This window comes from Anguilla anguilla, chromosome 9, assembly GCF_013347855.1.
Source record: "Anguilla anguilla isolate fAngAng1 chromosome 9, fAngAng1.pri, whole genome shotgun sequence".
Lineage (NCBI taxonomy): Eukaryota > Metazoa > Chordata > Actinopteri > Anguilliformes > Anguillidae > Anguilla > Anguilla anguilla.
The window spans coordinates 14,924,034-14,947,842 of NC_049209.1; the positions used below are offsets into that span (position 1 = coordinate 14,924,034).

Genomic DNA, 23,809 nt, shown 5'->3' on the forward strand with positions numbered 1-23,809 from the left:
TAATATAGGCCTACATATTGACAATGACAGAAAAATATATATTTTGTACAGCCTGTTGTACAGCCTGTTTGACCCTGGGAAGACTAGCTGTGCTTTAGGGCACAGCTAATGGGGATCCTAACAAATAAATAAATAAGTACAAATTATTTTTTATTCATTTTGAGGAAAGACAGTGTGCACGGGCTGCTGGGTAGTCGACTACCTCGTGTGGGTGCTGCTGTTCTAGTGCATAGATAAGCTCCATGGTCTGGTATCATATGCTCACTGCATCACTGGCTGTGACAAACAATTGGCCGAAGCATCACCCAGAGATAGAAGGGTCTCAGTCAGCCCCCACTGGCCAATTGGGTGCCTGCTAGTTTGCCTGTTGAGTTGCACGTGAAGTGTCTTCATCTGGCGTATTTCTGTGCGAACTGCGGTGTGATACAAATCGACAGCTGACGTCACATGCTTCTGACAAAAGTGAAAGTTTGTCTACTTGATCTGCAAATGGATGTTGAGTTGGAGTTTGCCACAATTAGCATGGGCAAATTTGATGGGGGATTTGAAACTAGAGAAAGAAAGTCTCAAATAAAGACGCAGTCCAGGAGGCTGCCGGAACGTCTGGGCCTAGAAGGGTTACAAAATGTTGCCCTTGTAGACCCAGACGTGCCGGCAGCACTGATAAAGAGGTATGCAGGGGTGCAGCTGTGGAACTCCATGGCCGCAGACAGAACGGTGACTCACTGTTGAACAAACACATCTGCAGCACGTTTACCCGTTTGGGGTTCAACAACCCCCGCATGGGACTGTTGTAAAGGGCCTCTGATGGGTGGGAATGGCGACACAAGCATTTAGGCATCGCTGTGGATGTCAATACTGCTCTGCTGTCAAGGAACTGTCAGAGAGCACCCGTTTAATGAGGAGCACTTGGGTGAAAATTAAGGAATGGAACAGTTGGAGTTTAATCAAAAGACTACACAATTAATTTTGTACCATTACATTTATTAAACAGCAGTCTTTACCAGTGAACATGACAGAGGCAGATCCTGTGTCATTTGTCATTAAACAAGGCAAGTGTTCTGCCTGTCTAGGACTGTGGGGGAGAACTTAACATCTCTCCATGGCCCTCAATATTAGGCTGGTTAACACAAAGGCCAGCAATACTGCCCGTCTGACCGATCCTCTCCAAGAACATTGGTTATACATGTGAGCAAATGTATTCACACACACTCCCCTATGCCATGCTGCAGGCAGAAGGCAGAGACACAAACTACATCTGAGTGATGGCGAACGTATGCAGGACTATGGCGTCAAAGTGAGAAAAAAATCTAAGGTTGCAAATTTAATATTGTGTGCTGGTCGGAAGTCTAGCCGCAGACTATTTCCAATGGAAAGTGATTATTTGTTTCAGCGTAAGTAGGTGGATGGAATTCAGTATTGCCTGTACTTTGAAAAGGTTAAAATGCAGGAATGCATAAGAGACACTCGTGGATATCGCAACAGACAAAAGCATAGCTATTGGCCAGAAACATTAAATCCCACATGGTTTTTAGCAAAGCTACTCACGCGCAGACAGAGCTGGGAGCAAAGTATGACATGAGATGTTATGTTTTGGTAGATTATTTCACAATCAGACATCTGCCTTCTGTTTCAGCCTAGAAACAAGTTGGAAGCAAAACCCTGAAAAACTAAGACCATTCAAGCTTAAACATACTTCTCTAAGGAAGACACAAATGCGCTGACTGTACTCTCCACACATGAACAGACTCCCTCTTGACACACATTCCAGCCTAGACAGACTGTGGACAACATCTGAGAATCAGTGACCCATATGGATGAACTGAGTGTCCTCAGTTGTACCACTCCCTCCACAAACACTCCAGTCTCTCGCACACATACTGTACGCAGACAGACAGGCACAGGCATATACAGGCATGCACACAGACACACACACGCACAAAGCTCCACAAATACACACTCCTTCCTCACACCGTGGACACTCCTTCACTTAAAACGCCACAAGGCCACTAGCCCCACAATTCAATGACAGACCCCTCTAATGTAGCAATGCTACCTACCTGCTGTACCAACAAAGCCTATGTTATAAACAAAAAGGGACAGACATCAACCTATTTGAGCTTATGGAAAACAGTTAAGCCTCTACTGGGAAAAACAGGCCAGACACGTTTCAAATCAAAAGGGAATGTGACTTGAAAAGGACAGCAGCTGTGTTCGCAGGGTTGAGAGAAGTCATCCCAAAGCATGCGTTGAGCCTCTTACCATCGGAGAGAAGTGAGAGTGTTTTCATGAAATGGCAGAAGAACAAGAAGTAAAGGTAAGAGTGTCTCTAAGTCTTTACATAAACAAGTGAACTCAAGTCAACTGGGCCTGCCCTCAGGTTCTGTTGTCTCTTGCAGAAATGGACAAAGAGGGAATTCACGGTTATGTTGAAAAATTTCCATTATGGAGTTAATCGCCACAAACAATGCAATAACATCTTAATTATTCAAGATCAAGCCTTTAGCCTCTTAGTAGCATTGGGCAGTCTGGCTGTTGTAAAACTGAAGTGAAAATAAGATCACAATAAATATGTTACAAAATAGGGAAGTTACGCACATGACATGGCCTTCCCCTCTGCATCAGGCTGCATGGAATAATTAAAAATCATTGGTTTTTAGCACCCCATAACCAGCGAGGACTGAGTACCATTTATCAATTCTCCTCACTGATTACACAGTGTAATTATTATTATTATTATTAGTAGTAGTAGTAGTAGTAATAGTAGTATTATAGCACTTTTACAAGTGCTCAAGGATGCTTTACAACAAAATCAAAGACAAGTTTTAAGAAGTACAAAATCAAAACAGGAATAATAATAATAATTTGTAGCTTATCTGTAGCTAGCTAGCTAATATCTATGTATGCTGTTCAACCAAGAAAAAAACAACAAACAAAAAAACCCACACTCCAGTTCCAGGTGGATTTAGTAATGTTCATTTGACAAACATCATCTGGGACTCATACCAGCAAAAACGTTGATATCTGCATTTAATGACTGCCGTTATCCCGTAGCTTTAGTTTGTTGATAGTCTTTATGTTGGCATTGAGTTTTATTTTCTACTCTAACCAAACTTACATGCTTAATGTGAGAAACCTAAAGTATTAACACAGCACTACTGGTAACATTTATGATTGGAACTTTAACAAATTACTGCTGAAAGCCTTAATTAACTGCTAAAGTTGTGTGACTACCATGAACACTAGCCCAAGTACAGAATGTTCTTTTTCTGTACATGTTCGTGTTCTACTTATACTGCCTGCAGAATTTATATCTCCATATTGAAAAAGCCACAATTTAACGGGTACTTATTTTCTGGCTGTTCAGTGGTATAAATTTAAATGGCATGCTTCAAAACAACAGGCCTGCACTCAGACAGAAATCACATCAGCATGCAGCCGTTGTATCGTTCAGCCTTGTGCTACAGACTCACACTTTCAAAACATCACATTGATAAGCTATAAACCTATGGTGCTTTACTGGATCACATAAGTGGTCCTGAACCAGTGTGGCCAGCTTGGGAGGATTCCCGCCCAATCGGGCTACTTTTTTATTTTATTGTGCGTGACAAATGGCTTTGACCGGGTTCACCATTTTCAACTCTGGCAACACCATCCTGAACACATTTCAGATTCTCAGATCCCTCACATGATCCATTGACCCTGTATCATTTGAAATGTTCCTACAGTATATATTTAGCCTGAAGCCTTTTGGCTGTACAGTGGAGATGTCAGATGTTGCTTTACACTGCCTTTGTAGCTAATCCAGCCCCCAATCTCTCAGGGGCCAGATAAACTACAAAGATCTAGGCCCCAGTAGCCATGATCAGTGTAAGGCCACGAGGAAGAGAAGAACAGGCTCAAAGTTATGATCTATCCCCTGCAAAATTCTTTGTGCCATGTTATAAGAGACAGACACACTTCCAACAGAGAAACAAGTTGGATCTCAGCCACCAGAGTTGTTAGCATCTTGTGTGTCTCTCAAGGCATCCCAGTGTCCGGAAATATTCTCCACTTGCACACCCACAGGGCAGGAAAATGATTCTGTAGAGCGTAGCTTTACAACCAGGTCACAGTTCTATTAATCTGTTGGACTAGGCTGGTCAAAAACAGCTGATATTGCATGTTAACCAATTTAGAGATGATGAGACCAATATGTTTTCACAATGGAATCAAACCAAGCCACACAACTCAAGCCTGAAGCAGAGGATACAAAGTCACATTTAGGGCACATACAATTTGAGTTTCCTCTTTGATTAAAAAAAAAAGATGTCTGTGGTTATTAGAAAAGTATCAAAGTGACACTGCTGTTGAATATTGTATCAGGTTTGTGGTCAGAGTTTACTGCCAGTGTTGATACAAAGAGAATATAAAACTCACAGAGGATTTCTTTGTTATATACATATTACTTCATATAAGTTTCCTCAGCTCCCTGATGCATTCCAACAGAAAATTATTGACATACCGGTTTTTCTCCATTAAAAGTGTCAGAACAGGCCGGCTTTTTGTCCACAGTTCTTGGTGGTTCTATTTGAATCTGGCAACCCTATATGTGGTAGGCTAACTGTATGCTGCATGTCCACAGATCTGTCCCCCACAAAACTAATGCATCATCAGAATACATAGCCTAATGTCTTTCTGCCATTATTTTGATGCTTCCGTAAGAGTTTGCGTGGTCAAAATCAGCTGTTTTGGCTATGTAGACTACATAACAAAAACCAAGTTTCCCATGTCAAATACGTTCACACTATTTATACTTCCATAGTAAATATTTTGGCTATACTGGCAGCTCAAACACCATCAAAACACACACCACTTGTATGATCAATTTATTTTTGCAAATTCTGAATTATACTTTAGAAAACAGAATATACAAACATTTCTCCATACTTTCATTTTTTCCATACTTGTCCAAATGACCAAAATTAAAATTACATACTTTTCCGTACTGCTAGGAATTCCTATTTTACCTCCGAGGATAACTACTCGATATCTCCGTCCACGTCAGAGTAGCATATGCAAACAATTGTTGCCAACTTGTGTCGGATACTGCAGTGCTCCTCCTCCACAATTTACCATAGCAACACTTCCTACTAGACAACAGATGGAAATCAAGAAAACAGCAAGCAGACACTCAGTTCTTTTGCTTCTCACAATGGACCGCCTCTGAGAAGCAGAACTATCCTTGAAAAGCACTGGGTGGAATGTATAGTTTAAGAACCAACCCATATTTAAAAGGCTCCTTCATCAGGTTCCCCTGTACCCCTGTCAACCTAAATCTTTAAAAATGAAAATTTCCTCGCACCCAGCCAAGAGGAAACACCCAGCCCTGCACAACCAAAGCAAACGAGCCCTGTATCCTTACAGATGATAGCTGAATAAAGCAGCTTTCTGTGCAGCTCCGTTGTTCTCAGCTCAAATCACAGACTGGTTGTGATTCTTAAAGCTGCTGGACGCTGAGCAAAAGACTTAGCCTTTTGGGTATGCTAAAAATCAATGGTAATGAGACCATTAAGTAAAGAATTTGATACTGATAAAAGTACTTCAATCAGAAATGATTGTTTCTACATGGTGGTCTATGGCATACTCCTGTAAAATCCTTGGGCCATGGAGCCTTACTGGCAGGGGCTTCCCCGATTGACGTAGAGTACCAGGGGTTCCATTAGGTTGACTTGACAGCCAGCTGTGCATTAAGCCTGCCCCAACACACTATTAACTGATGCCTAATTCCTCCCATTTTCATTCCAGCATCTTAATCCCCACCCTCCATGAAAGGAAAGGGCAGTTAACTCAAGTCCCATTGTGCTGAAAAATCCCTCTGGCTAGAGGTTCAAAGGCAGAGCGGGGTCACCGCACATGGCTGTTTGAAGTTTAGTGAGAGGGAGGGAGGGTCTGAGGGAAAATGGGAGTATAGGGGAGAAGCATTAAGGGGGTTGCTGAAAGGAAGCATCACTACAGAACAGACTCCAGCGATCCACCAAATGTGTATATTTAGACCCTCTTTCAGGGGATAATTAGTTTCAGAAGACCGAAACGTCCAATTATGTGCAGGCCACAGGGATAGGAGGGTGGGCGGCAGGGGTGAGTCAGTGGAACCAGCTGATCCCCACTTCGGGCTGACCAGAGCTCTGGAGAAAGTGTCTCCCTGGGAAAGGGAGCAAAAACAGCAGCAATTAATTCTCTGAGCTGCGAAGTCGAACGGAACTTACTACAAATGGTGAGGGGGATTGCCGGGCTTGAATCTCCCACAAGGTCAGAATCCTAACCCGTGAATGTAAACGTCTGGCATTAACAACAGATGGGATAGAATTCACCAAGACAAACTTGGAGGAGCAATTTTACCGATATTGTCGTCTTAGGTTCCACAGTTCCCGGTCGTAACCGTGGTGGGAAATGCCCAGGCAGATAACACGGGTTTATAAAATAACATGCGTACCCGTTCGTTATTTGTCGAAAACATTAAGAGCTTCTGGAAGAATGGATTTACAATTCATAAAAACTGAATTGCTACTAGAAATGACCGCTTAGGAATGCGTAGTAACGTTACACCGCACCTCGTTTTATGACACAGCCCAAACACTACGATAACTTGCGAGCAACAGCAACGCTAACAACAGCTCAGCAGTGACACTGAAATTCCACTCCTCCACCAAAAAAAAAGTAGCAACAGATCAAGAGGCAGTTAAGGGCTCCGTTATGTTTTGGGATAGGACGTTGGAGACAGTTCAGCATTTCACACCGTTATTGTTAATCATGCAAATATTGCCTTGTTTGATACAGAAAATAATTAATTGTTGAAGATAAACACATTCGAAATGAACCAATAACAGTGAAACATTAAAAAAAATATATTGACTGTAGCAAATGATGAATGCCTACAGCAATAAAATTATCACATCCAGGGACATTTGTGGCAAGCTAGCTTTGGAATTCCAAACTTTACAACATGATTTAATAATTACAAAACAAGTTTTTACTAGGCTATAGATGCAACAATATAGCTAGATAGGTTGAGTAAAGGACGAGCAGAAAACTGTGACATATTTTTACACAGCAGGCACTCCAGATTTAGCTAGCAGAGATTTAGGATAATGAGAGAAAACATTTTTTACATTGCAACTCACAATGTCAGAACATCACGAGTCAGGCTTACCGTGAGGGAGTTTGCAAATGACGATTTCTGATGTTGCAACACTTAGACGTTTTAAGTTTACTACTGTGAAGTGGCTGAACTCGCTAGCTTCCCACGTTCAGTTCGCCAATTTACTAGCCATCTAGCACCAGTGCCACTGGCAATTGGGTAGGAGTACGGCATACAGCGTCGATCCGTGTAACGTTGGTACTAAACGTTTATTCTATTAGTATTAGTATGAATTATTTCGTCTCCGCATTCGAATTCCTTTCCCAGTCCAACTTGTTACATTTCCTTCTTGAGTTGGGCCAGCTGTTTCACAGTTTAAATGCCAGTGAATGTGTGTGGGGATTTCCTATCAGCTATGAGTCTCAGACCAATTCTCTTTCGATTGGCTGGTGTAGGCGAGCCACATTTCCCCCCGAATACAGTCAGGGATTCTCGCTCTGCTCGGGACGCGCGTTACTCCAGCAGTTTTAGTTAGTTCTAAAGCTGAAAGTCCCCTGAAACCAAACCCAAACATGCAATCGCTATCAACTTGGTAATAACACCACTAGAAATATTAATTAAGCAATAAGCCTACCTTCGAGCGAGCATAGTGTCAGTCTTGCATATACGTTTTTAAAATAGCCACAAACTTCGTGACAACCCCTATTGTTTTAGCTCGTTTGCCACTCTGTGCCCCGCCTAGTGACGAGAGTACATCAGAGGCACAACAAGCTACGAGAAGTAACATTTTGATTATGTACTATATAAAATCAGTTAATGGAGTCAGTTATGTTACTCAAATTATTACATAATGTAACAAAGTATATAGTTGGAAATAAATGTCAATAACAAGGTAGTGAATACAAAAAGAAAACATACAAAGCAGACAACACTTAGAATCATTAAATAAATAATAATAATACTGTTTCGACCGACTATTTGGAGCTTTATAAACATTTACCGTTGCCAATTCTCGAACAAAAGAATCTGAAAATAAAAGACTACTTTCCCATACCGGGAGTCGAACCCGGGCCGCCTGGGTGAAAACCAGGAATCCTAACCGCTAGACCATATGGGACTCTTTCAACAATGTATGCACAGAGCCCTAAAATTGATAATATCATTACTGAAATCCCGTTATACAATTCAACCTGTAATAAAAAAATAATAATTCGTAGCCAATTCCGAGGAAATCTGAGGGACATTTTTTCTTTAAAATTCCCTGGGTTTAACAACGCACAAACCGGTCTTTAGAATGTTTTTCATTATTCGTCGCCACCTTGTGGCCGACCTTAGTATTTCGGTATGTCGCGCTTGAGGAATGAGAACGAACAGCATGACGAAAAACAATGTATCGGTATACATTTATGTGTTTATGTATTGAAGCGTACTGTGTATAATTTAAGTTAAAAATCATTTTCTTTATTTGGAAGTTCTTACAATAATTAAGTACACCCGTCTGTGGAAAAACATCCTTAAGTGCATTCGATATATAACTTTCGTTCTTTCACCCCTTCATTTCAATAGCTACATTTAAAAGAGAGGGGGGTAAATCATCATGTTCCAGATGCTTTCCACATACTCATTGATTTTAATAGAACATCCATGAGAACTCCGATTCATCCAATACAAATTACAAATATATGGACTGGCTCAAGACGTTTGAAGAGAAATGTACATAAAACACAAGTTGTGCCCAAAGCGTCTCCCATCTCTTGCAGGTGCCAAATTGGCACCGTTAGGACCAACTGAACCGTGCCGGTGACTGTAAAAGTTCAAGGCCTTCGTTAATGCAGTGACGATGCAAGGTCACCCGCCCACTCAGTCTTCGTGAATGTTGAAAAGCTTGGCGACCTCATTCAGATCGGCATGCTCTTCTCCATCTTTTATGATCTGAAAAGACAGAAAATACCACGGTCCTCAATGGCCAGAAGGGAGAAAACCTATTGAATTTTACGAAAATAATTCTTCCTTTTGAACCTATTCAGACTGTTCCTAATTATGCATGTGTAAAAAAACTACAAGTCACACTCGAAAATGTCACACTCAAAATTTGTTTCTGGCTAGCAGAGGATGGATTCCACCAAATAAAAAAATTTTGTGCAGAGGCAGAAATCAATGTGCGACAGTGGAGCCACGCTCGGCTCACCTTCCTAGCGATGGGCATTCTGTTGAAGACGTTCCACAGGATTATTCCCACCACCACCTTGTCACGCAGGTAGAAGATCACTCCCTTCCCGTAGTCATCTCCCTGCTGCGGAGCCAGCGGGACAGTCGGGTTTATAGGCATCACTCTGCTGGCGACAGCTTCGGTCTCGCTCTCAGAACGAATTCCAGTTCCTGCACCGATTAAAAAAACAAGTTATGGGTTTCATCTTTCCACCTATTATCCACTTCTTGGCTTTCAAAAAAATGGCCTTAAGACTTATTTTTCCATGCCAACCAGGAGAGGCTGATGCTAGTAAAGTGAAGACATCATAAATAAACTAACAAAAAGAGTTTGAGTACTGTCATTACCTAATTAGCAAACTGTTACACCCCTCCCCCCATTCTCTTCTGACAAAGTATTAATTGTAAATTGTCGATAAATCAACTGTTGGTAAAGAGAATTGTAATTCATCAAGACAAAACAAAATTATTTACAGAACTGCTTTAAAGCTGGACATGATGCACATATACATGACGACAGGCAGGTCTGTGGTGATTATGTGACTGAAAATTCTACCTGATATCTCTGTTGCAGCTCTGGGGGTATCTTTAGCAGTGGCTTTGGCAAATACTCCGACTGTGGGGAGGCTGCTGTCTACAATCCCAATGGCTTCGTAGCCCACATCAGGGCCAAGGTCACTCCTACAAGGCCACAGGGACATCAGTACATGAGCCGACATGGGAACAGGGCATCGATAGCTCCTGGTCTAGTTCTGCCCACTTAATAAATAAATAAAATGAAATGATGCATGCGTCCCAAGTCTTACCAGAACATGGACTGGTGCCAGTAGGGTTTGTTAGCCCCGGTCATATTCTCTCCGGCGAGCCTGCCGCTAACCACCGCGTGGTCATGGTGCTCCACACGCCGGCGGCCTAGTCTGATGTCATAGAAGCAGGCAGCGTCACCAGCCTAGGGGTGTAGGAGGAATGACATCACTCACTCGCTGATACGGTACAAATATGCTGGTCAAAGTGAAGGCAAAGGTTTCAGTGACACATCCGTGTGCTCCACTGTAGTTAGGAATTTTGCCTCCATGTTGGATTTTTATTCATTAGGTTGCATTAGACCCATCAACATCTGAAAGATGGCTCTTCAGAAGTTCTGTTGGAGCTGTGCTGTGTCTGAGTACAAACCAAATATTTTAAATCAGATCTGGCAAAATCTGAAGCAGAACTTACCACCCAAATATTGGAGCGAGCTTGCAGTTCAGCGTTGACTCTGAACCCTCCAAAGTCCGCATCCACCTCCAGACCTGCCGATTTGGCAAGCTCCACACTGGGCTCCAGCCCAACAGCAGCTACGATGTGATCAGTCGTCACCTACGGCAACCAGAGGGACATCATGCAAGGCCTCAAAGGACGCAGCAGCAGGTCAGTCTGATACATATCAAAGAGCCTGGAGGACTTTAATAAAAGTAGTACATCGCGAGGTCTTCTGCTGTGCGCTTGACTTAAACGTCTTCTGAAGACCTGAAGCCTGAAGAGGGACACTTTCTTTAAAATACAACAAAACTTCTCCCTAGCCTCAGATCAAATCTGGAACGTGGCAGGGCTGAATGTGGCAGGCAGCCCTGTGGGGCGACACAATTGACTACTGCGTTACCCTGGAATGGGAGGGTTCGGTTGCTCGGGGACTAACTGCTAAAACTGCACATGAAATGTTTTCTTCTGATCAAGCTTGGCAGCAGGGATTTCGGTATATAACGTGCAAATGAAACATATGAATATGCAAATAGCTCATCCAAATCAGGGTGTTAAGTGGACAAGTGAAATCATGTGAATGTTGCCAAAAAAAAAAAAAAAAAAGTCATGAGGCCTGAGAAAATGTGCCCTTACCATTCGCCCATCCTTCAGCTTGATTTCCACTCTGTCGTCCTTGAAGCTGACGTTCTTCACAAGTGCATCCGTAATGACGTTTACCCCCTCTGGAATGGAAGGTGGAAGTGTGAGACACGGACACTGGTCAGAGATTGTGGCGGTGTATAATCAGGGAGGCTGAGAAGGGCTCTGATTGGGCTCACTCCAGGTCGTGCCAGCCGTGGGTCGAGAGCCCAGCTGGGGAGGAAGACTCCAAATTGCGGAAGAGCTCAAAGTGCCGGCCCTCACCTCTCTTCACTTTCTCCGTTGTCCAGTTGCTCAGATACTCTGGAAGGACCTTGCCCATGTTACCCTTCTCTGGGAACATCTGGACGACCTCCAAGCCAGATTCATTTGCTGATTATGATAAAGGGGAGAAGAAAAAAAAAAACAAATGAAAAAACTGTGTGAACACACAGACCTTTAATCAGACAGACGATGAGCATAGTGGTCACATTAAAAAGGGTTTGGAACACAGGCTCACATTTCCTGCCCAGAGCACAAGCCAGTTCACTTCCAAGGAATCCTCCTCCAATGATGGTGATCGACTTGACCTCCCTGGCAATTTTCTCCAAGGATTTGAAGTCACTTATCTAAAAATAGGGTCAACAAGACGGGACTGTCAATGAAATTTTGGTCTTTTATTAGAAGCAAAACTAGAGGTTTATTTAATTTTATTTTCATGGGTGTTGTCACGTGGTGAAAAATCCCAGTGCACACCAGGAAACCAAAACCGGGAGCAAAGACAGATATTGCGCTTACCCTCCGGAACAGAGTAACCTTCTTTCTCACTTCTTCCCCTGCCCTCTCAATGACCTGCATGTTTCGTGGTATTCCACCTTGTTTAAAAATAAACAAAATAAATAAAATTACTATTGACTGTTCTCATGACAGGGACAAACAAACATGACCTTGTCAACCACACCACGCTCCCAGGGTCTGCCTGCTCACCTGTGGCGATCAGGCACTTGTCGTAGGAGATCTCAGTGTCGTCGTCCAGACGCACTTTGTTTCCTCTCACATCCATGTGCACCACCTGTTACGAATGGGGGGTTTGACACATAGACATGCTGAAACTGTTCAACTGCATTAAGAAATCCACTGCAGGCTCCAGCCAGACTATAGCTGGTGACATTGAAAACGGTTAACCCATTTCTCAATAAAAGTCATTTAACTTTAAAGTTATTTTTGTGCATTTTTAGAACAATGACCCATTTCATGGGAAAAAAGGTACACGTTCTGAAAAAAATTCACGAATACTTTCTGCATCTGTCCAACAAATGACATTGGGCTGCACGGCAGGAAGAATGTTTCATGGAGAGCTTTATAGAGGATCACCTTTTTGCTGGTGAGAACAGCCACACCACCATTTTCAACCTTTGGCAAATCCTGAGGACTGACGTAGAATGAGGGAGGCTGGAAATAGATACTGCAGGGGCAAAAAAACAAACAAAAAAGAAACACACATTTATATTTCCTCCCCATTCCTATAGCCTACAAATAAAATTGTTTTTTTTTTTTTTTTTTTTCAGCAAATGACCACATGTTCCAAAATCTTAGCTTTTTGTCTTGAAAATTTAGAGGACGGAGCAACTCCACAGATACTCTTGTCTGTAATCTGTGCAACGGAGGATGAGTACGGACACACCTTCTCTCTTTGCCGTTCCACTGCTTGAATCGAAGGGTTTCCGTGGCGGTGGGGTCATCGGAGAACCAGAGCTCCTTGGAGAGCGGAGGTCGCATGTACGGCAGGTCCGGCTCTTCAGTAACGATCAGCACCTGCATGCACGGGCACGACACAGCAGCAGGTTCAGGCAACACCAACTCATCCAGGCTAATGCATTTTAATCCCAAGAAAACATTCTACATCTAGCAGGGACGCTCTCGGCCAGGTGTTACGTGGCAGCTGTTCAGGTCCAGCTTTAATCCAACAGGCCCAAAAACCCAAAACCACAGCAGAAAAGGACACTGACCCTGGCTCCGGGATCCCGGGCCCGAATGGACCTGGCGGCAGCAAAGGAGGCGGTGCCACCCCCGATCAGCAGGTAGGGAGCGTGGGCAGGGATTTCGGGGAGGGCGGCGACCGCTTCGGCGGCCGGCGATTCCGCTGCCAGAGGTTCCGCCGCCACAGGCTCCGTTGCCGAGGGTTCCGCCGCCACAGGTTCTGCTGCCACAGGTTCTGCTGCCACAGGTTCCGGTCCCAGAGGGTCCGCCGCCGAATCTTCTGCCGCCGGAGCTGAGGCCACATGAGGAGAGGGAGGAACAGAGAGCTTGTCACAAACGGGCCCGCCTCTTCCCGCTCACCTCAAAGTCAGCGCCCACTCGTTCCACATCCTGCAGGGCAGAAAGATACAGGGTTTCCCCTGATCTCAAGCACCAATAAAAAAAACAGCGTAAAACAGAAAGGAAGGAGTCTAATAAAGCCATGTGTGAGCGCTTATCATTTAGCGTTACAGTGGAAGGAAATGAGTCGGCACCAGTAACCTTAAAAAGGAAGAAATGGATAAATCAAAATGCGATTAGCGTAACCGTAACTGTAAAACTGTAAAAAGAACGAAGGCGAAGGGGTGTGTTCAGTTATCAGTATCAGGTGTTTATAAGGGCCCACCGTGTCCCCATACACAGGCCAGCACCGGCTGGTCTCAGGGCTTACCACTCTGTGACGCGGGTGATGGGGGCTGCTCTGCTGACTCCGCCGGAGCACTCTCTGCTACGAGGGCAGGTTCTGTTAGCGCAACCCAATCGTTAAGAGGGGGAAAAAAACCTCAGGAAACAAAACCCCTCCATAAACCAGGTAAAATCTCCGCTGGCTGATGCAGGCGCTTACCGCTCTGCACCGAGGACGCGGCAGGTTCCGCGTGCTCCACGGGGGCGGGTTCCGGTGCGGGTTCTGTGTGCACGGTGCGGCATTGAGGGGGGAAAAAAACGGCTCGTTTGGGACAAAAAATAAAAATTCATCGAATCCCATCCATTCTTCACAGGTGTAAGCTCTTACCGCTAGCGGGGGCTGCTTTAGAATGCTCCACTGGGGGTTCTTCTGAGATGGGCGCGGCGGCCAGGGCAGGTTCTGTTAGCACAACCTGGACGTTAAAGCGTGCCTTCTGACGACTTAAAAACGATTTATTAAATAAAAAATAAAAAAACGATTCTATAGTTTCACTTCTTACCACTCTCTACCTTAGGTGTGGATGGCTGATCTGCTATTGTTTCTAACACTGGTGTTGGTGCAGGTTCTGGTTCTGTAGGTATAACCCAACAATTATGAAAAACTCCTCTCAATTAAAAAAAAAGAAGAAAATAAGAAAAGGTTTAGGTTCTTCTTAAATCCCTCTTCTTCCCGGGTTTATCCTGGCCTTACCGCTCTGGATGGCTGGTGCAGAAGGAGGTTCCGCTGGTTCTTCTGCATGGGGTGGGGCTTCAGGAGCAGGTTCTGTCAGCACGACCCAACCATTAAAAAAAAAGCTTCGTAATGGACCGCGAAAGATCAGTGAACAACGTCTTCATGGCTGGTTTGGAATCTTACCACTCTCCACCACCGGCGGGGGAAGGGGTGCTGGCGGTTCCTCTGGGACGGGCTGGTCCGATAGCGCTGGTTCTGTCAGTACAACCAGAGTGTTTAAAGAAAAAAGAAGTCTTCCCACTGGTAAGACAGAAATGGGCCTCTTCTTTGCTGGGGTCCAGTCTTACCCATCTCAACTGCAGGGCCAGCAATCTCCTCAGGCGCTTCTTCAGCAGCCGTTTCCGTGGCAAGCGTGGCTTCTGGCAGCACAACCAAGAGCAATCAGGGGATTGAAAAACTTCTTTAAAATGCTTGAGGAGATTTAAAAAAATAAAAAAATAAAAAAATCTTCTTCTAGACAGGCCCTTACCGCTCTCCACTGTGAGGGAATGTGACACTTCTACAGGCTCTATGGGCCAGAGCGGTTTCCCAAACAGGCCAGTCAGTTTCACCCAACATTAATTTAAAAAAAAAAAAAAAATGAACTCAAGGCAGATTCTTCTGGGGGTGGGGGGGAAGGTTGTAAGGTACTGAAAGCATCAAATTCAGGGGACAATCCTGGAGGCGTCAGGGCAAAATGAATTACAGTAAAAACACAAACAGCTGTCCACCCCCCAAAAAATATCGGAGTTATACGGAGCGCATTCACACATTTATATATTTAGTGAAAAGAAAGAAATATGAAGACAGATGGAGCTTCAGAGGAGTTAAGTCGTCATTCAAAAGCTTCCAGTGGAAGTTTCTGACTGAGGACAGAAAATGTGAAAGCAGGGGGAAATGTGTTTGATTCGAGTTGGTAGACACGTGTGCAAAGACTCCCACAAACCTAAGAACCGTCCACACAGAACATGCTAACTTCAAAAGACCATGCCCACGTCCCAACCTTAAATTCATGAGCTCATTAAACCGTTGTAACACTGTTTTGATCCTCGATTTTGTAAATTGCAAAGCCGTTGGGGGAAAAAAAAGGCTATTGATACGAAGGCTGGACTGGGAAGAGGGTCAATGGAGCATGCTATAGTTTACAGCCATGAAGCAGTGAATTCTCTGACCCTTTTTGTTTTGGTTAATTTTGGTTATTTCTGGTCATAATTTTTTAAAAGTACACAGAGGCTTGGTGAGAAATAGACATGGTCTAGCAACCAGAGGAGAGCTGATGCAGGGTGAGCTGGAAGAGCGGAATTAGTGAATAGAGGAGCATGCTGCGTGCAACACCACAGAGTTGGTAATCTTGAAGCACTTGTGCGCATGCAGGTACCTTTGGAACAAGCAATGGCAAAACAGAGCATTTTCACTCTATGGTATGCTACGCATATAGCACTGCTATACACAATGAGTGGCAGGCCTGTGGGGAATTAGATCAGATGCCGGTTCTGATTAGGTGCAGTCATAGAACCTTGAGTTTCGGTCAATTCGACCGTTTCGCTAGGGGCCGTGGGCTCCTCCGGGCCGGGGGGCGCTGCGCCCTCCTCTTCTGCGGCTGCCGCCCCCTCTGCAGTCTGCTCCTGAGGTTCTCCTCCTTCTAAAACGGGAGCCTCGCTCTCCACCGCGGCACCTTCTTCGACGATTTGTGCCTCAGGCTCTTAATGGTGAGAGATTACATGCAAGGTCAATGCGTCCCACATTTGCAGGCCACCCCTTGCGTTTTTCTATCGGCTATGGACGGTACAGCACCTGGGCATCGAAAAGCAACTCAGCGGGGCCAGGGGAGCCAAGCAAGAACAGGAAGAAGATGACGGCTTGAATGCATTGTGAGGGGTGAAGTGATAAAAAACTACTTCAGAATACATCTAAATGGTCTACTTTTTGCTAACTGCTGTTCAGTTAAACTTTTATTGACCCCCACAAAAATATACTGAAAGGCACAAAAAAAGTTAAATTTTTTCTTTTTATTAAACCAAAACTGTGTCTAGATGTTTCCAATACATTATCAAGCAACAACTGGTTCACCCATTCCGCTAAATTCACTTTGTCATGTGATCTCTGGTGCCACTTCTTACTGACTAAAGAGTGGCACATTTAGAAGATGGGATATTATTTGGCAGTCATGGATATAAACAGCCATTAAAAACCTTCAAACCAGAATACCAAAACAGCCTGAGATGGACAGGCATAAGACCACAGGCAAGGTGATGGCCATCATTTTGGTGATGGCAGTACTTTTAGTGTCAGAGTGGCCACACACTCTGCCATGCATCTGGGAGATGACACCGTGTCTGTACATTACAGGTGAAAACAGGTTCAACCAAAGATATTCCAGATAAGCATGAACATTCGTGGGAAACATACAAAGTTTCACATGAGTCTTTTTGGCAAGATTAATATAATGTCCAATACATGATGTCCAATGTAAATAAAAATATGCGCATCATCTCTGTGCTGTTGGGCACTGCAAATATACCATTGTGGCTTTTTATCAAAATAGAGAGGTCTTGAAATATTACCCTATGCATAGAAATATATATAACCTTTTAAAAATGTTTTTTAAAATATTGTCGCTGTTATTTTTAAAAATGCCTTCCAGTATATTTCAGAATATTTTCAATTTACACCAACACTAAACAAACTTAGAAGATACTACAGTAGTCATATTCCCTAAAATGAGTCCGAAATTCCAGTGAACTTGATCCCTTGGTTGCTGGCAAAATACTCTGATCCATGTTATATTCTATGATGAAACAGATGCAATACTGCCGTTCACGTATGAAGAAATCTGACTGAAAAAATAACTGATACTTGTTACACCAAAATGTTAACTGAATCAGTGGAACGAGATTAATTCTTAGGTGCATTTAAAAACTCCAATGAACTTAAGGCTTGCTAGTTTCTGAAAGAGCACTCAGTGGGACATCAGCTTTTTGGTCAACAATTAAGAAACCTCTGTAACTAATTAAATACTGCCTGAGTTCCAAAATCGATACTTGAGTGCTACCTAAAACACAGGTACAGACATGAATGGCCTCCAAATGAGTATGAGTACTGTAATAAGTATGCAGGTATGAATGTTGAAACGGAGCAATAGACTGCCTGATGAGATGGCTTGCTATGCATAGTTGTCTGTCTCAATCATGACTAGATTGAGAAAAGGCATAAATGGGGTAAACCAAAGCAGATTCTCCACATCCAAGCAGTGTCTGTTCCAGTCTTGTTTGTCTGAAAACAATATGTATAACATGCATTGCAAATAGTACTGCAGATCTGTGTAAAACAAGAGGCTCATTTGAAATCATCCACAAAAAAAAAGATCATTTAAAATTCAGTGAGCATGAATTTGAAGTAACTAACTGCATTCTAAAATTATGAGAGCTACCTAGTTAATTGCGGCAATCGATAACAAACAATTTAACAATGTAACCATTTTGCAATCCACTATGCCATCAATAATAATTTAATTGCCAGTAAGTATGTTTATGTTTTATCCTTTGATATAAAGGATAAACATGCTTACGGGCTTAAATGACTACCAGAGAGTACTAGCTAAACTAGCAGCTAACTGGTAATCATGTATTCAGTGTACATGGTACTGATGTAAATAATACAAAAAATAATAAAATGCCGAAAATGTCCAATAAAATGACCATTTGACAGAAACTGATGGGAGACTGAATTTTATGGGAGATACCCCGGGACTGGTTACAGCAGCTGGGTATACACCTGGCTTGTGCAAATGTAAACATGAGCTATGTGAGGTCTATGTAAATGGAGTCTATGTAAAGCTCTTTAAGCCAAACATCAAATCAGCATGTTGCAGCACCGGGGCATAGGCCCTTTTCGGTTATTCTCGGGCATAAATTCAACACATCGTGGTGAGCAGGCATAAATGCACAATTACCTCAAGTTAGAGTTTTAATTATCAGGAACTTTGATTTCACAATTTTTAACAGTTTGGAATAGACCAAATATTACAATATTTTTACCTTCTATGAGAGACCAGCTGGTTGTCAACTCAATATTTACAGTGGTGCACAATTACACCGTACACTACACATGGCATTTAAATAGGTTTCGTGTAAATTCTGGCAAGTCCATTAGCCTACTGAGGCTCAAACAAACAAACAAACATAACATGGCTTGCCATCTACATATCTGATGTACCAGATTAGATGTTTAGCAGTCAGTGTATTTGCTAGCAAGTTTTCTTCATTCCAAATTCATAAAGTTAACCCCTCTTTGTTTAATACGCCATTGCTGCTTGGATCCCATGTAATTAGAAGGCAGATGCAGCTTTTATACATTAAAACACACTACACACACATAGGCATAGCTACGATCAGGCTTATTTACAGTTGGTCCAACCAATGTAATTAATACCAGATCACCAAGTAAGAAGTGGGAATGCACTTTGTGAACAACTGTTGCAATCAGCCCCTGGATATGAATTAAGAAAAAAAAATTTCCTCCTAAAGAGTATACACAAACTCTTTGCTAAATACTGAACTACTTGTTGAGACAGCTGTGTGGTATTATGGGGAGGACCTGGGATTATAATCTAAATGGCAGTAATTTAGAGTAATTAGTAATGCAACTTACAAATGAGTAAGTGTCTTCTAATTTGCAGTGACCAATAATAGAAAACCTGAAACCCACTATTATACCAGGACAGCACCATTACACAATCCCACACCAAGAAAACTCTGGATAATGTGTGGAAAGGTCTGGGGAATCTTTGGAACAAAACAACAAAATAGAAATAGTAACTCACCTTCTGAAGGTTCAGCTTCTTCTGTGGGAAGAAATATTAAGAATGAACTGGCATTCACTTACACCAAATAGTTGCTTACACACTCTCAGTTCAGGCAATGAACAAGTAGGTAGCTCCTCATTCCATTCAAGAATGTCAAACTTACGTATTATTTACAACAGTGGCATTTATTATGTTCTCCAACATGGAGGCCAAATGGCACCTTTGATCAGAGCTATAAAAAACACTCCAAATTTAAACAACAAAGTAAAAACCCTATTAGAGAACTTCTCGTATTTGTTGCTCATGTCCTCTGCATGTCATAAAATGCTAATTATACAAAGCTTCATTGTAATTGAAACATTCTTGCTTTTGGCACTACATGTAATGTTGTTACTATTCTTAATACAGCAAACCACTGTACACACTTCTCCCTTGTTGGATATCCAATTGTGCTCCTTCTCTGGGGATAGGTTTTACCCTTATGCTGACTGTACTCTAGGGAAGTACAACGGCAGCGTATTCAGAAACAACATAATAGATAAAGAAAACCAATAGGTTCGTTTGAAACTTACCTTTAAGTTCAGGCTGTAGAAATGTCATTGGCTGCTCTCCGGACAGGGGACTTGATCTTGAAGACATTTCTGTAATTCTCTCCTCATATCTTCTCTTATCTCCAGAAAGTGTTTTGTATGCCTTTGAAAACAGTTATACAGCATACGGTTACACAAACAGTCTGGACGTATGGTCACTGATTGAAACATCATGGCAGAAGTGGAAAATTATGTAAAAGATAATTATGTGTAATACCAGTTACACATAATGAGTTCATGCATAGACACGGGGGCCAGATTTACTGAAGAAATAGTCGCAGCACAAGAACGCTTGCTATATTGCGACTGTTCTGCACACAGATATGGATACACCAACAACCGATTGATTTACCAAGACCGGTTCTATACACTATCAAATAAATGCCTTCAATCACAATTTTGCCGTAGAAGACAGCCATAGAACGGGTCAGAAACAATATGGGATGCTTACACATCCAGATTATAAGGTGCTAAGAAATGGATATGGAGCAACCAGGCACAAGTAGCAAGAACACAAGAAAAAGAAAACTTCAATTTACAGATCAGGAAATAGAGATAATTGTCAACAAGGTACAGCCGCACAATGCCATATTGCAGCATTTGAATACAACACAAATAGAGAGGACATAAGTGAGGAGTGACTTCACATACAAAATGAATTCATTAGGTGTAATAAAACAAACTGTAGAAGATGACATGATGTTAGCCGGCTAACATTTACGAGGGCAAAAAATACACGTTGGTCCAACTGAGGGAAGAATATCAACACCAATAGAACAACATCTGGAAAAATCACTGCAAACTGAGCAAGTGCTTATTTTGTCATTTACATTTTTTTTTTAAAGTTACATACTCTAGTCAATGCTTTTGTGCAATGCCCTGTGGGGTCACAGGTTTTCTAAAAATGCATGAAATAAATATTGTCCACACAAAATTTGAATAAATTACACTTTCAGTGCATACAACAACATCAGTTTTATCAATAATTTCAGTTCTGGTTTAAGGATACCAGCTCAAGTTGTAATGCATTAACCAAAATTCTGCATTCTCCCCATTCAGTGTGTTCCTCTTCTCATGAATGGCTCCAAACGCAGTAAAAGCTCTCTGACTTGTAACACATAGGCCTAAGAGTAGAGGACAAACCAGAGTTTTGGCCAGTGGCGCAAGAAGGCCAAGCTCGGTTGCACACCGTTTCTAAGATTCCAGCAGCAGACCAGTCCTCTCAACATTAACACTCCTTCACATTCCTGGCGTGTTCATAGCTGGGAGGACCTACTGTAATGTGTCAATACTACCATGCCAACTCATGTCACAGCCTGTGACAAAATACATAAGTAATCCTGAAATGAGAAACGTTTTTAAATTTTACATCCCCTGAATTTTGACTGCATGCAGATGCATTGCCTTGTGGCTTAGGGAACACTTAAACAGAAAAAAGTGATAGTAAGGGGTCTTTAAGGACATTGAGAATCAGTGCACACAAAATAACTGGCCTGATCCCTTGTGTTCATGGCAGAAAATGTAGACTAAATTAACTAGGCTACAGCTCAGCAAACCCATGCAGTCACTGCAACAGGTTTTCTGAAAATGCCATAAGACAAAAAACCGAACACGGACTGTCGACCTGGCTGCATAACAGTGATACTGACACTGACAAACATTCCTTCACCTTTTCTGTGAAAAGCCCCTCTAGCCCACCCGCAAAACTGTACATCCCTTCAACTGCAACAAAGTTATAACGTCATTTTATATGAGAACTTACATAGTATCCCGCACCAAGAAAAGTTCCTCCCACGAGTATATAATATGCCATGTTCTCTCCACCAGGAATCTTTGACGACATCTGGGCCCTTGGAACTAATGTTGGCCTGCACCCGCATTTCAAAACTATGGGGACATAACAGAACATTCAGACATACAAGACACACATGACATGACCAATACAGGGTTATTGAACAGAACAGGACCAGTGGTTAACAGTCATTTATTCTTCTTCTAGGAACTCTAATCTAGGTAGAGCAGCCCAACACACACCCCATTGGCTATGTGGCTTTGAGAAACTGAGAGAAGCAGATAATTACCTTGGGGGGGGGGGGGGGGGGGGGGGGTGGAGTGCATAATCACAAAATATTCAGAACATATCGTCGAGTATGGTAGACTTTGAACATTATAAAGCTTGCCAAAAATAATCAGTAAGTGGACTTAAAACTGATGACGTGTATTGACTTCCGAGCTGCCTATGACAAAATAAGAAACCAAAACCCATACAATGCAAAATGGCAGTATTCCCACACAGATTAGTTTACATAGCAAAAGCCTGCTATCTCGTACTACGTCACGTAGCGATGGTGTGAACTGACACTGGGTAAACTGCAGTTTTCTACCATGTGGTTCGGGCCAAACTATATGGCAAGCCATTTTAGCTTAGCCAAACGAAGGTTCCGCACATCACCACAACGTGGAAGCGCCACCTACTTGGCGGACACAACTTGCAGTGTACGACCTTGGCACTGGGAGTTCAACGCCAAAACTATTCAGCATATGGACACGGCAAATTAGCTAGATAGGCGTTTTTCAATGAGAAATACGCGATATGGAAGACGGAACACATAACTGTAATGATTTTAAGTCATGCCAGCCTGGTTGCTCGTAACATTATTCCAATTCCATCTCAAATGAAGTGCAACATAACACGGCTATTGGAAGCTAGCTAGATACAAGTAGCTAGCTGACCATAACCTTAAATGACTTTGAATGAGTTTGAAGGAGTTTGAAACCGCACTGATATCGTTAGCTAGCAGGCAAGTCCGGTGGTCACGAGGTTTTATTCCACAGCGAATTTCTTAGCATGCAACTATCCAGCAAATGTGTTGGAATTCACCGTCTACGGTGCTAGACAGCCAATATACACTGATGTACAGAATTAGGCCTACTCGAGATAAAGCATCAACACTTCAGAAACTATATAGCCTAATAATTGGGCGAGACAATAGCTAGACTGCCTGGTTGTATTTAGCCAGCTACACGTTACTGCAGCTCGTTGTGACCTAACTAGCTAACGACTTAGATTAGCAGCGACAAGTCTATCAGACTTGTTGCCTTGATAGGCTGTTACAAGACGGCTTGCTAGCTCGCTATTTGCTCGGGACTTCAAAAGGTACGTTGCCTAGTTTGACATCTTTAAAGCTAATAACAGCTAGCTAGAACGTGACAGCGTAAGTACATTTTAGGTATCAGATTTCATGGTAAGGGATTATACTTAGCTATCGTACTTGGCAAAGATAAAACATGCTTGACGTTTTATAAACGTTTATTAGCGTAGCTAGTTGTCAAACTTGCTGGAAAGGGGAACATGCAAGTTAACGAGCCAGTTGGATAGCTTGGCATTCAAGAAGCTTAATGTTTGTCAGTGCTACTACACTCGATTAACAATGACATTGTGCATCTGAAAAATCAAATAAGACCGTAACTTAAACAACTAGCTACTTGCCTGTTCTCTTCATATTTTGCCGACATAAAGTTGACGAGTCTCTGGCCAGCGGAGCCAACTTTTGCCACACTGCTTTGCACTTCAGCATCTTGACGTCTGACTCCAATTCGGTGTGAGCTACCAATGGAAATGTCAAGTTTATCAGCTAGCTAACGTTATAGCTAAATTATTTAACTTGAAAGAAGCACTCAGCCTTTACTTTGCCCAACAAGGCCGGAGAACCTCACAGACTAGCACCCTCTCACTCTCCACTAGCCAACGAGCTAAAGCTGAACCCCGCGGTACGTCTAGACAAATCCCGCCCTTCCAAAAAATTCATTGG

General features: G+C 42.7%; 2 protein-coding genes and 1 non-coding gene across 12 annotated transcripts in view; all 3 read right to left on the reverse strand.

Annotated features, from left to right (window-relative positions):
- elf1 (E74-like ETS transcription factor 1) overlaps positions 1-7,634 on the reverse strand; it is a 53,724-nt gene extending 46,090 nt beyond the window's left edge. For both annotated transcript variants that reach the window (XM_035433519.1, XM_035433517.1), the window contains exon 1: positions 7,193-7,634. The gene's annotated coding sequence lies outside the window, so the exon portion shown is untranslated. The remainder of the gene's footprint in view (positions 1-7,192) is intronic.
- A 531-nt stretch (positions 7,635-8,165) lies between these two features.
- Positions 8,166-8,237, reverse strand: trnae-uuc. The gene has a single exon. It is a non-coding gene; the product is annotated as a tRNA-Glu (tRNA).
- Positions 8,238-8,519: 282 nt separating this feature from the next.
- aifm1 (apoptosis inducing factor mitochondrion associated 1) lies at positions 8,520-23,790 on the reverse strand. Of its 9 annotated transcripts, none has more exons than XM_035433596.1 (26): positions 23,488-23,790; positions 21,760-21,884; positions 19,980-20,100; positions 19,426-19,443; positions 16,120-16,305; positions 15,094-15,132; positions 14,912-14,983; positions 14,748-14,819; positions 14,583-14,654; positions 14,392-14,463; positions 14,220-14,291; positions 14,052-14,114; positions 13,878-13,949; positions 13,198-13,460; positions 12,873-13,003; positions 12,563-12,653; positions 12,176-12,260; positions 11,987-12,063; positions 11,709-11,817; positions 11,474-11,581; positions 11,204-11,292; positions 10,547-10,687; positions 10,135-10,277; positions 9,885-10,009; positions 9,309-9,499; positions 8,520-9,052 (listed from the first exon to the last, which is right to left on the reverse strand). In XM_035433596.1, the coding sequence occupies exons 1-26, from the start codon at positions 23,573-23,575 to the stop codon at positions 8,981-8,983; spliced, it is 2,697 nt and encodes an 898-aa protein (XP_035289487.1). In that variant the 5' UTR covers positions 23,576-23,790; the 3' UTR covers positions 8,520-8,980. The 9 variants fall into 9 exon arrangements, with proteins under 9 accessions (XP_035289487.1, XP_035289485.1, XP_035289488.1 ...); XM_035433594.1 differs by having other exon boundaries at positions 19,426-19,446; XM_035433597.1 differs by lacking the exon at positions 15,094-15,132 and having other exon boundaries at positions 19,426-19,446; positions 23,488-23,789.
- Between the last annotated feature and the right edge of the window lie 19 nt (positions 23,791-23,809).

Coding starts and splice junctions, on each gene's coding strand:
- aifm1 (XM_035433594.1), bottom strand. CDS start 23,575: ATGCTGAAGTGCAAAGCAGTGTGGCAAAAGTTGGCTCCGCTGGCCAGA. Junction 16,306..19,425: donor AGAAGCTGAACCTTCAGAAG/GTGAGTTACTAT, acceptor CTCACCATTAAG/AGCCTGAGGCACAAATCGTC. Junction 9,053..9,308: donor GAATGCCCATCGCTAGGAAG/GTGAGCCGAGCG, acceptor CTGTCTTTTCAG/ATCATAAAAGATGGAGAAGA.